Source organism: Enoplosus armatus, chromosome 7 (assembly GCF_043641665.1).
Source record: "Enoplosus armatus isolate fEnoArm2 chromosome 7, fEnoArm2.hap1, whole genome shotgun sequence".
NCBI lineage: Eukaryota > Metazoa > Chordata > Actinopteri > Centrarchiformes > Enoplosidae > Enoplosus > Enoplosus armatus.
The window spans coordinates 5,072,861-5,084,053 of record NC_092186.1 but is presented as its reverse complement, the minus strand read 5'-3'; the positions used below and the strand labels follow the sequence as shown (position 1 = coordinate 5,084,053).

The 11,193-nt window shown below is 43.3% G+C and overlaps 1 protein-coding gene across 1 annotated transcript; it reads left to right on the top strand.

Annotated features, from left to right (window-relative positions):
* Positions 1-343: 343 nt before the first annotated feature.
* ephx4 (epoxide hydrolase 4) lies at positions 344-9,371 on the top strand. Its single transcript, XM_070909508.1, has 7 exons — positions 344-586; positions 1,989-2,074; positions 3,466-3,623; positions 5,510-5,638; positions 6,000-6,103; positions 7,100-7,248; positions 9,131-9,371. The coding sequence occupies exons 1-7, from the start codon at positions 344-346 to the stop codon at positions 9,369-9,371; spliced, it is 1,110 nt and encodes a 369-aa protein (XP_070765609.1).
* Positions 9,372-11,193: the final 1,822 nt, after the last annotated feature.

Genomic DNA, 11,193 nt, shown 5'->3' with positions numbered 1-11,193 from the left:
TTCCCGCCTCACAGCGCCTCTTGGATGCGCTGAAACCCCCGTAAAGCACCGCATCGCCGGGCTCTTTGCTTGGTTTCGGACTTGCCTTGTATAGTCAACAGACCCCGTCTCCTGCTACACAACCCACTGCTGTCACACGCAAGCGTGAAATCTGACGTGATGCTCTTGCCACCGTCCCATTCAGCCGTTTTGTCGGGATCCTCCCTTCAGACAGTCGTGCGTACATGCGCTGGTAACGAAACAACGGCATTGTCAGGGCAGCGTTTAAACACGAGCCACCGATTAGCGGAACGCAATCAATAGGCAACTTGGATCCGGATCGATTCCCCGCGGCAATGTAAAGATGGCGAGAGTGCTCCACAACTTGCTGTTATTTCTGATCAGACTTGCGCTGAAAATCAGAGTTTTGGGGTATTGGTCGTTGATATACGGTTATTGTGCTGTGTGCGCCGTCGTAGCCCTGCTGAAACTTTGGTGGAACATCATCTTAAGGCCGACAACAACCTTCCAGTGGGTGATCCGTGAAACTCCCCCGGCATGTCTGAATGACACGTCCTTGGGAACCCACTGTTATGTTAGGATCAAGGTAAGACACACACACACACACTCACACACACACACACACACACACACACACTCACGCATGCACTTGGACATGAAAGGTGTCTGGTCTCTGTGAGCTGGGGGGGAAAAAAAGGATATTTAAAACCCTACAACACCTTGCTCGCAGTGTCGCGTCGTGAAAAGACAAACAGGCCTGATATTTGAGCAGATCATGAGGCTGTTTATTTATCCTGAGACGTCTCTTGTCGGTGCTGCGCTCAGGTGGTGCTGAAAGAACAGCTCCTCCGCCTCAACACGTCTCGACGTGCTGCCAGCCTCTAACTAACAACCGATGTGTGTTTGAGATTATGTAATTTTGTACAGAGGCATGTCTGCCACGAAAACCTACCTCAACCAAAGCCTAGAGCGTCAGTGATGGAGGGATTATTCATGTAATCATTTGAAAGTAGAGATACTACAGTACAAACATTTACAAGTAAAAGTCCTGCATCTAAAATCTGAAATACTCTGATGATATTATATATATCTGTATATATATGTTTTGTATGTAAAATCTTAATCTGCAAAGTAGCTACTTACTATAACTGCTGCACTATAAGTGTAGTGCAGTCAAAAATACAGTATTTCACTTTAAATATTGTGAGGTAGGAGAGCAAAGTAGCAGAACATGGAAATATTCAAGTCATGTATAAGTACCCCATGAGTGCAGTACTTGAGTAAATGTACTTGGCAACATCCGACCAGTGACTACTGTCATTTGAATGAACCGACCCCATGTTTTCATTCAACCGCCTCGTCTTTTGGTGACGTGCTGCAGATTAAACTAAGACGGAGACGACTTGTAGGAAGTTGACTCAGAGACTCGTGTTTGTCTGAAGATAGTGCAGGTAAAGTAAAACAGGAATAAGCACGCAGTCAGATGAAGAAAAGTAGCAAACATTTGTCCACGCATGTCAGGGTGAAGCTGTGTCTCCTGCCTCAATGGAAACGTCCATGCAGGCTGAAATCGCCCGCACACTGACATGAGCGTGGACTCATGATGATAGAAGGCACCAGTATAAAAAAGAGCTTTCACACTGGCCCTGGTGTTATCTGTGAACACACACACACACACACTATTCACAGCTAACAATACAGTGTCTTCAGGCTCAGTCGAAGTGGCACTGCATCAATGATAACGCAGGATTTTAAAAAATCTAATGTAGCAAGAGAGCGACTCGTTAAATATGCATATTCTCATTTATGCGTTGATTCAGAAGTAAATAAGCGACTCCTGTATTGTTTACATAATTACATTATTTCCCACTTATTTCCGTGCGGCTACACTTACAATAATACTCATTTACAAATGCTGACTTGTTCTATTGTGTCCGCTAAGTGGCTGTAGATAAGACTTGACGTTTATGTGTCTCTTTTTCACCCAGGAGTCTGGCCTTAGGTTTCACTATGTTGCCGCTGGAGAGAGAGGAAAGCCACTCATGCTGTTTTTACACGGCTTCCCTGAGTTCTGGTAGGTCAAAAGAGGGGTGGGGGGTGGGCAGTTGTGGTAACAGTATTAGCTCCATTGAACCCAGAAGCAGCAGCAGCAGCAGACAAACCAACTGTAAGATTATGCTTGTTCAGGTTGTTTGGTGTTTGTTACATCGGTCACCTCTCTAAAATAACCCGTCTGTGAGAAATCGTTGGCTCTAATGTGTCAGCTGTACTGTCGAGTCTCTGCAGTCTGGCTCCTGGGCTGCAAAAACAAATCTATGCCAGCAAGGAGTCCTCATTCACAGACATGATTTGCCATCGGGGGGAAGAAAAGGGTCCAAAGCATTCAAGATCTCTTCCCCCTGATATGAAATGAAAAAACGGCTCCTGGATCGAGGCCAAAGAGGCTGTCAAGAGCTGTAAGCCTGTCCATATCTCCAACATACTATCTAAGCTGCTGACAGGACGGGGATTAATTAACGGTCGAGGAGAGCGCTTTCTGCATCACTTGCCGTATTCTTCACAGGAATGATGAACTGTGCTGAGAGTGAGATGGCTGGAGAGAAGTCTTTACACTTTCTTTAAGTGTGCTAATTCCCTCTTAGAAATGAGAGAGTGTGTGTGTGTGTCAGAGGGAGGGTGGAGGGGTCCGAGGGGCTTACTTTGCTCTAAACCTCATCTATATTCTAAGATCTGAGGGCTGAGTGCTGGGATCTTATACTGACTCATCAGAATCACAGTCAGGGCTCTGCATCTAGCTCAGTGGAGGAGGAGGAGGAGGAGGAGGAAGAGGAGGAGGGGGATTTCAGTCCTGATGAGGAGCCTCTACAGCAGACAAGATCTTCAATTAGGAAGTCATCCAAGTCTCCATGATCAGTGGACGGATTACAATCTAAAACAGCTTCTATTATACTGAGGTGACCTTTGCTAAGCTGGGAAGAAAGCTGAGTGCTAGCTTTACGTTAGTTTATAACTATCTCACATTTGTACGGTATAAGAATTTAAAGGGGCACTGTTGTGTGGCTCTAAAGGGAGATTTCTAAAGTCTGGAAAAAGTACCCCTAATAATGGCATCAGGGTTATCTGGGTTTGGGCTTGGAGACTCCAAATGTTTAACAGACAGCCTGTGTTACAAATCAGGGGGTTGGAGTTGGTAAGACATGCAGATTTGCGTGGCAGGGAGGAAGAAATTAAAGACAATGTTGAATTTTGTGATCAATTTTGTGTATATAAGAATCAGAGTTTTCGGGGTTTGACCTCCATATTAGGGACTAAAAGTCAGGCTGTCTCGATTCCCCAACTTTATGGGTGGTGAAATGCTAAATCGCTGGAGTGCCCCTTCAAATGGAAAACAGGCTGTAAAGGACTGTCTCTTTAAGTAAGAAATGAAGGAAATCAGTCACCTTTGCATCTGTTTGTGTGCCTCAGGTTCTCCTGGCGCTACCAGCTGCGCGAGTTCAAGAGCGAATTCCGCGTGGTGGCCGTCGACATGCGGGGCTACGGGGAGTCCGACTTGCCGCTCTCCGCCGAAAGTTATCGCTTCGATTACCTGGTTACCGACGTCAAGGACATTGTGGAGTACTTAGGTGAGGGGGGCACAAGAGAACAAGAGTCTGTTACCTTTGAATATCTCAGAGGAGCGGACTCTGTTTTGACATCGTCTCGAGTCACAAAATAAACTTGTTTATCAGTCTTGATCTGCGGACAGCCCTCAGGCCTGCAGCATGGCATGACAAACTTCCTGTGACTCATTCCTACTGATCACGGGACATCGTGCAGATACAGAGCCCCGCAGCCTGCTGACTGCATGCTAACACTAGCAGGGAGCTAGCCCGAGGCCGCCTGCACGCACCAGCATCCACTAATGATTATCTGGCCAGAATTACATTTTTTTTGCTCTTTTACTGGCAAACATATCCCAGTTATTTCCTCACTGTTACACACTGTACAAGGTAACCTGTCTGAAATGTCAGTGACAATTCTCTCAGGACTCCAAGGAGCTCTATGTTTGTCCACTCCTTCACACCTGTCACCTCGTGTTCAAGTGTGTTACAGCAACTGTTGTAGAACTAATTATGAGAAAACTGAACTAATTCAGATGGTCACATCTTGATTCTGTTACACATACACACTGTCCTCACTTGTTCAGGATCATTTATGGAAGTATAATTCTGGTTTATTACAACTTGGGTCTCATTGTTATAGTTTGGCCATCGTTCCTATCAGTAATAATAACATCGTACTCTGGGACTGCGGCGATCAAAAAGAAGTGTCATTTCGGCAAGAAACACAAATAGTCAGATAATCAAGCAGGTTTTAAACAATCTCCTAAATCCTGTTATAATAAACATAATTATCCATTAATAGCAAAATTCAATCATTCTTCATAATGGATTTGTTTTTGTTGGCCACTTGGGGGCAGTGGAACAAAAGTTGTTGTTTTGTTTCAAAACCAAAGCAATGAGCTGAAAGAGGCTAAAATGCTTGAGAGATGCTGAGTCAGGTGATAATTCTCAGTGGGTTCGTCACTATAAAGCGACACCTTTCACATTATACGTAGTCATTTAGTCTATTGTTATTATAGAAATATTGAGTTAGCTTTAAATAATGCCACAACAAGTATATGTTCCACGATTTTAACCCAGTGAAAGTGCAGCCCAGAGGTAAATATTCTCAAGCAGTTTTTCAACATATTTCTTATAAATAATTTAGCTCAGCTCTAGCTGTCACCGTTAATTTCTTAACAGGCTTTCAGGAGCTAAGCACTCAGTAATGCATAATGCTGTGCAAACGATTCACTTAATGGTAATTTCAGTGGAAGAGGGAGGCTTTATTGACCATATAATAACTGCTGTGCTGTGATCTGTGATTGGACTATAGAGCCTTTTTTACACCGGTTGGAGCCCACATGACCCACATTGTAATCCACATTCACGGCCAGCTAACGGTGCTACACCAATCAGAGGTTTGGCCTTTAACCACGCATGGCAAGTGACATTGCCCTCTTCTCATTTTGGTAACAACTATCAGTGCTTGCAGCAAACGCTGAAAGACAGACAGCAGAAGCAGCCAAGGCCCTCCATCATTTTCCAAAAGTGGCTCCCAGGTCTATGACAATCCCCTTTTGAAGCACAAGTGGTATCAATGTTGAGATGAGGCTTGCAGGCATGATTCATACCAGTGGGTGTAAATGGTGCGAGCACAGGTAAGGGGATTAGTCTGCAGGGATTGGAACGGTAATGTGATCAGAATCCCTCAGACGGATGCCCTGACCTTGATCTGCATTTGGCTGTATGTCATGAAATACATCCATTTGATGGGTGTAAATGTCCTCTGAGGGAGGAAGCCAGCAATAAAGAAGCGAGAACGGTATTGATTTCCAGGCTCTGACATGGCTTTAATAAACAGCACAAACATCCAGCTTCTTCTGTTACAATAACAAAGCCTTATATGCATTTGCTCTTCTTCCAAGGATACAACAGATGTTGCCTTGTTGGCCACGACTGGGGTGGGACCATAGCGTGGCTGTTCGCCATTCACTACCCAGAGATGGTGACAAAACTCATCGTCCTGAACTGTCCCCACCCTTCTGTGTTCACAGGTAGGATTTCCCTATGTGTAAATGATCACATCCTCAGGCATTGTTCTTTATGTTGTGAAAGAAAGCCAATTTTCTTCATGCTAATTAGCGATGCTCTGGTTTTGGTGTAATTATTATCATTAATTAGGAAGTATTATTGCTTCACTTCCATGTTTGCGTCCATCTGGCAAATCCCCTTCTGTCTTAAGGGGAAGATGATGAGAAGCTAATTACGGGAGGCTAATGTGAAGCTGGGGCAGCTGGTTTAACTGGTGCAAACAGAGAGGCAAAGTCATCGAGGGTTATCGCAGTCGACGACCCCCAAACTTGGCCTTGAATTACAACTGAGCAACTGAACCTCTCTCCCCCCTCTCTCCTCCAGATTACGCTCTGCGTCACCCGAGCCAGCTGCTGAAGTCCAGCCATTTCTTTTTCTTCCAGCTGCCCCGCTTCCCCGAGCTCATGCTCTCCATCAACGATTTCAAGGTGGTCTGTTGTGTGTGTGGGCTTAAGCGCTTTCAAGGTCAAGGTTGTGTGTGTGTGTGTGTGTGTGTGTTGCGTATGCATGTGCATTGGTGTATGTTGCACTACAGTATCAGGCCATTTTTAGCGTTTGCATCAATGCTAACTAAAACTAGCCTGCTGTGACAGAGGTTAGATGCAGTAAACAAACGGATCAACTGATCCCGTAGGAAATCATGTGCTAAAATGGATTAGGGCACAAAAATGAGGCGGTAATGTTGAATTTTTTTATCTCAACTATCAAAAGTGCCCAGTTTTGGTTTTAAATTGCAGAGTTTAGGATGTATTGTGTACAAATCAAACTGTTAATAGTTAATAGTCTGGAATAGTTCGATATTTTGGCATTCTGCTTTTTTGCTTTCTTGCCAAGAGTTAGATGAGAAGATCCGTCGTTGAATATAAAGCTACTGTCAGCAGCCAGTTAGCTTAGCTTAGCTTAGCATAAAGACTGAAAGCAAGAGGAGATGGCTAATCAACACGTAATATCTTATTTGTTTAATCAATACAACTTGTTGTTTTACACTTTTTTACGCTTACCTAAGCTAAGCTAAGCTAACTGACTGCTGGCAGTAGTTTCATATTTATAGTTTCATTAGAGAGCGAGTGAGCATATTTCCCAAAATGTTGCACTACCTCATTAAATTTCTATCTAAATGACCTCTTCCTGTAATGGTTAAGCTTTGCAAGGACGTGCACACATATTTTCGATAACTAAATGTACGATTGGATAATGTTCCTTTATGCCTGAGTTGGAGTTTTCAGAAGTAAAAGCACAGCATGTAATGTTGTCGAGCCAGCAGTAAGTCAGGGTGCCAGAGCTGTGACCGAAGGTCATGAGAGCTGGTTTCCTTTTCTGACTCGTATTACAGTGACATGGACGTCCTCCTGTGAATGATTTCTGGATCAGACTGTGCCAGTCGCATGAATTCACCCCGTGTTTTGCTTCTGTCTCTGCTGTAGGCTCTGAAGGCCTTGTTCACCAGCCGCAGCACAGGTATCGGGAGGAAAGGCAGATGGCTCACCGCAGAGGACTTGGAGGCCTATCTGTATGCGCTGTCACAGCCGGGAGCTCTGACCGGAGCCCTCAACTATTACAGGAATGTCTTCAGGTGGGGAACAGTTCACTCACCAAAAGATTAAGACTTTTATACAGGGATTTAGAAATACCATTGGTATTTCCTCTTCCCACCACTGGTATTAAGTAAAAAGTAGCAGTGCTGCAATATAAAAACACTCCATCACAAGTAAAAGTCCTGCACTGAAAATGTACAAACATCTAAATATTTTTAGCAAAATGTACGTAAAGTATCAAAAGTTAAAGTATTCATCATGAATGACCCCCTGTTGTAGCTGGAGCTAATTTTAACTATGTTATATACTGTTTATATATATATATATATACGGTTTAATCCATACCAGTGCATCATATAAGACGAGCATTATACAGCAGCTACTGGAGCAGGTATGCTGTTGCCATAGGAGACCGTTTCACTGTTAGTGCAGTACTTTGAGATGTTTTTTAGTCAGTATTGGTGTTTGGTCATGGTTGGTTATTGTACAGTGTGATAACACAGTCACTTTAAGTATATATGATGTCTTCGTTTCAAAAACTTGATGTTATATATTGAGTGTTGTGCATATAGAGACCATACATGAAGCTGTTATTTAATGGAAACTTGGTAGCGCCATCTACTGGCCTTTTGGACTGACTAAACTAGGCCACAAGGCCGTCAAATATTTACATTTACATACACCTTCATTCTTGTGTGTAAGACTGACTCGCTGGCCGAGAGTGATCGGCACAAATCAGATCAAAGAAAGTTGCCTGTGCGTTCAATTTTGACATGTGAACTGTGCACGCATGGCTGAGTGCGCCATCTGCTCCCTTCTCAAGCAATGACTTATCTCAGAATAGCTTTTATGTGCTTACGTAAAAGAAACATCACTGACCCATACCCAATTAGTCTCTCCACGAGCGTGTACCGTACCTAAGCACCGGGGACACAAATACATCAACACACAGCAACATCCATCCGTCCCTACATCCGTCCAGCCGGCATATATTGGGGTGAGACATAAAGCAACATGAAATTCGTAATGTGAAATACTGTTAAAGTGGGAATTCTGAAGATATGATTCACTGTTCACACTGTATGTGATATCAATGATAACGTTTTTTTGTTTGTTTTTACACACATTTTCAATTTGCGCATGAAAATACCTCAGTGTCTGAGGTGGAAAAGTTGATGACTGGATAAAGGCCTGCTTCTGCCTCTGTGCACAAGACATTCATGTCACGCTGCTACACAATGTTACACGCCTCCAGTCCGCCAAAAATAAAAAATAAAAATCAAGGGCATATGTTACTGGAGTGTCCCTGGTTTGAAAAAGTCACAAATGAATTAAAAAACAAGAAAAAAAAACCACGAGGTGAGATCTAACATTTTAGCATTTTAGGAAGAAAGCAGTTAATGCCAGGATGTTTGAGAGTTACCCGTGCTCACATGTCAGCGAATTTTGTCAAATCCTCTTGAATATACTCACATAAGGGTAGTCGATGGAAACACACACTGATTATTTACCATACTACAGACAAATTCTGTCAAGTTTCCGTCAGATATAACATTTGGGTGGAATACTTCAAATAACAACTCTCTGAGCGCGCAGTCATTCTGTTGGCCTGTTTTGCTGCAGACATTTTGACTTGGAAAAGCACGGGTGGTACTAACAACATACTAACAACATCAGTTCTGTTCAAGTGTCCCAGTAAGCTATGACAGTGTCACAGTGAGCCAGCACGAACAATAACAGGACCTTAAAACTGAAGCGGCTAAATGGAATTCAGCCATCACAAGTTCGTTTTCTAACTTGCAGATATTGACTTTACTGTCTGCAATTACTGAAACTTCACAGTGTAACTTCTGTTTTAAGGTACATTTACCCTTTAAAATCTCCTCAGCACTCAGGTGTTTTTTCCTTCATCTCCTTAAGCTCCCTCCCCCTGAGCCAGAACCACGTCAGGTCCCCGGTGCTGCTGCTGTGGGGCGAGCGGGACGCCTTCTTGGAGCAGGAGATGGCCGAGGCATGCCGCCTCTACATCCGGAATCATTTCCGTCTCAACATCATCTCCGGAGCCAGTCACTGGCTGCAGCAGGACCAGCCTGACATTGTGAACACCCTCATATGGACTTTCCTCAAGGAGGGAGAGGGACGCAAAAGCTACAGGAACTAAATCCATAGAGAGGCCTCCGCCAGCCCCCCCCCCCCCCCCATCCCCACCCTCCTTTCCCCCCTCACTTGCCACACCTGGAAGCCTGGAATATGCCTGTGATACCAAGCAAACATAGTGATAATGCAATCATTCTTTAAATCTTTCACATTTCAAATATTTTTTAAAGAGGTCAGCAGTAAAGGGAAGAATCAAAGCACACTTCACTGGAGAGGACACTGAGCAGTTACGTGCGACACATATTCAAGATGTTTTTTGCACATGACATCCGCCTTAAAGTCTGTCAGTTACAGCGTTACAAATGTGTGGCAACAAAATCTCCTTGTGACTTGTATTGTGTGGTGCCTTTTTAACTTTCGAGTTGTCGCGGTGTAAAGATGTCCTGAGAGACTGGGACGTGGCATCGCCCTGCTATAGTTGTGTGTTTCACCGGGTCGCTCCACTCTTCTTTGGGCACAGTCCCCTGGGAGCCATAGCCCTCCCGTTCCCTTTATCAGGTAGTGTTGTCGAAAGGAGTTTTCTTTTTTTTTTTGTATTTTTTTCCTCAGAGATACTCGCTCAAATGTAGAGAATGTTGTTATCTTGATCTTTATGTATAGAAATGTCAGTGACGGTTGACTATTGTACTATTTTGTATCTATTCCTACACACTGCATTTTGAAATTCACTGAGCCAGGTCTACACCATTTGATTTTATAAATAAACTTAAGTGTCAATCTGTTGGACTACGCTGGTCTTTCACAATTTCCCGCCTGTTTAAAGGTAACAGTGGTGTGTTTGAAGCCATGCAGTGTTCCTCGTGCCCCCATGTGTTTGGCGCTGTCTCTGAAGAGTCGCTCACAAGCTTTTACACTGAAGAGATGAAAAACACCAGGAATAGTAATGGATGCACCGTTAAATATAGCCCAGAACAGAGTGACACAGCAGTTGACGCTGGTTATTTCGGGTCTACTGTGTAGAACAAACATTTTGATATTTTTCATGTTCATGTTTATTGCCTTCCCCATGTGGTTAACATGCCAACAGAAATGTTGATGTGGAATTACACTGAGGTGTGTATTTATCAGTCTTACGTAAACAGCACACATGCTCGCACACACACATCTACTGCTGAGCTATTTAAAGAAGAGAAAATTGAGGCAATGCATGATTGTGTCTGTTTAGAGGGTTTTTAAAAATATTTATATACAAGCCCAGACAAAATACCCACAGACCCACAGACACTGGAAAACCAAATCCTTATTAATTTCTTATTGTTTATATTTTTCAAAGCATTGATAAATAATTACTTCAAGAAACACACGAGCACTTGCATCTTAACCCTATGAAATATGCCTTATTGGAAACTTGTACTGATATTGCACCAAATCGCTCAGCAGCGGATCTCACTATCCAGCCACATTTGGCATCCTTTGTGTCTCTGGCTGTAGTGCTGATTCAAACAGTTAGTTACATTTGAGGTGACATCATAGGATAGGAGTAATGATGCAGGACAGGACAATGACATCAACACCTGTCAGACGGCGAGCCCTGTTGCTGCCTTCAAGGGCGGTCGGAAATATTAAGAACAGCAGGTGAGGGTGACTCCAGTAGAAACTGACAAATATTTTTAAGGTCAGTATGACTTTTTATTTCAAAATAAATACTGAATGAATAGCATACCAATTGGAGTGTAAAGATGATTCTTCCCTTTATTATTATTGGCTTTTTTAATGAGAGGTTTTGTTTTGTTTTCATTTGTTTTCAAAAACAAATGAATGAGCATAAAACATAAGTTTGTGTGTCACCCATGGCAAACCATAATTATGTGAACATCAAATGACTT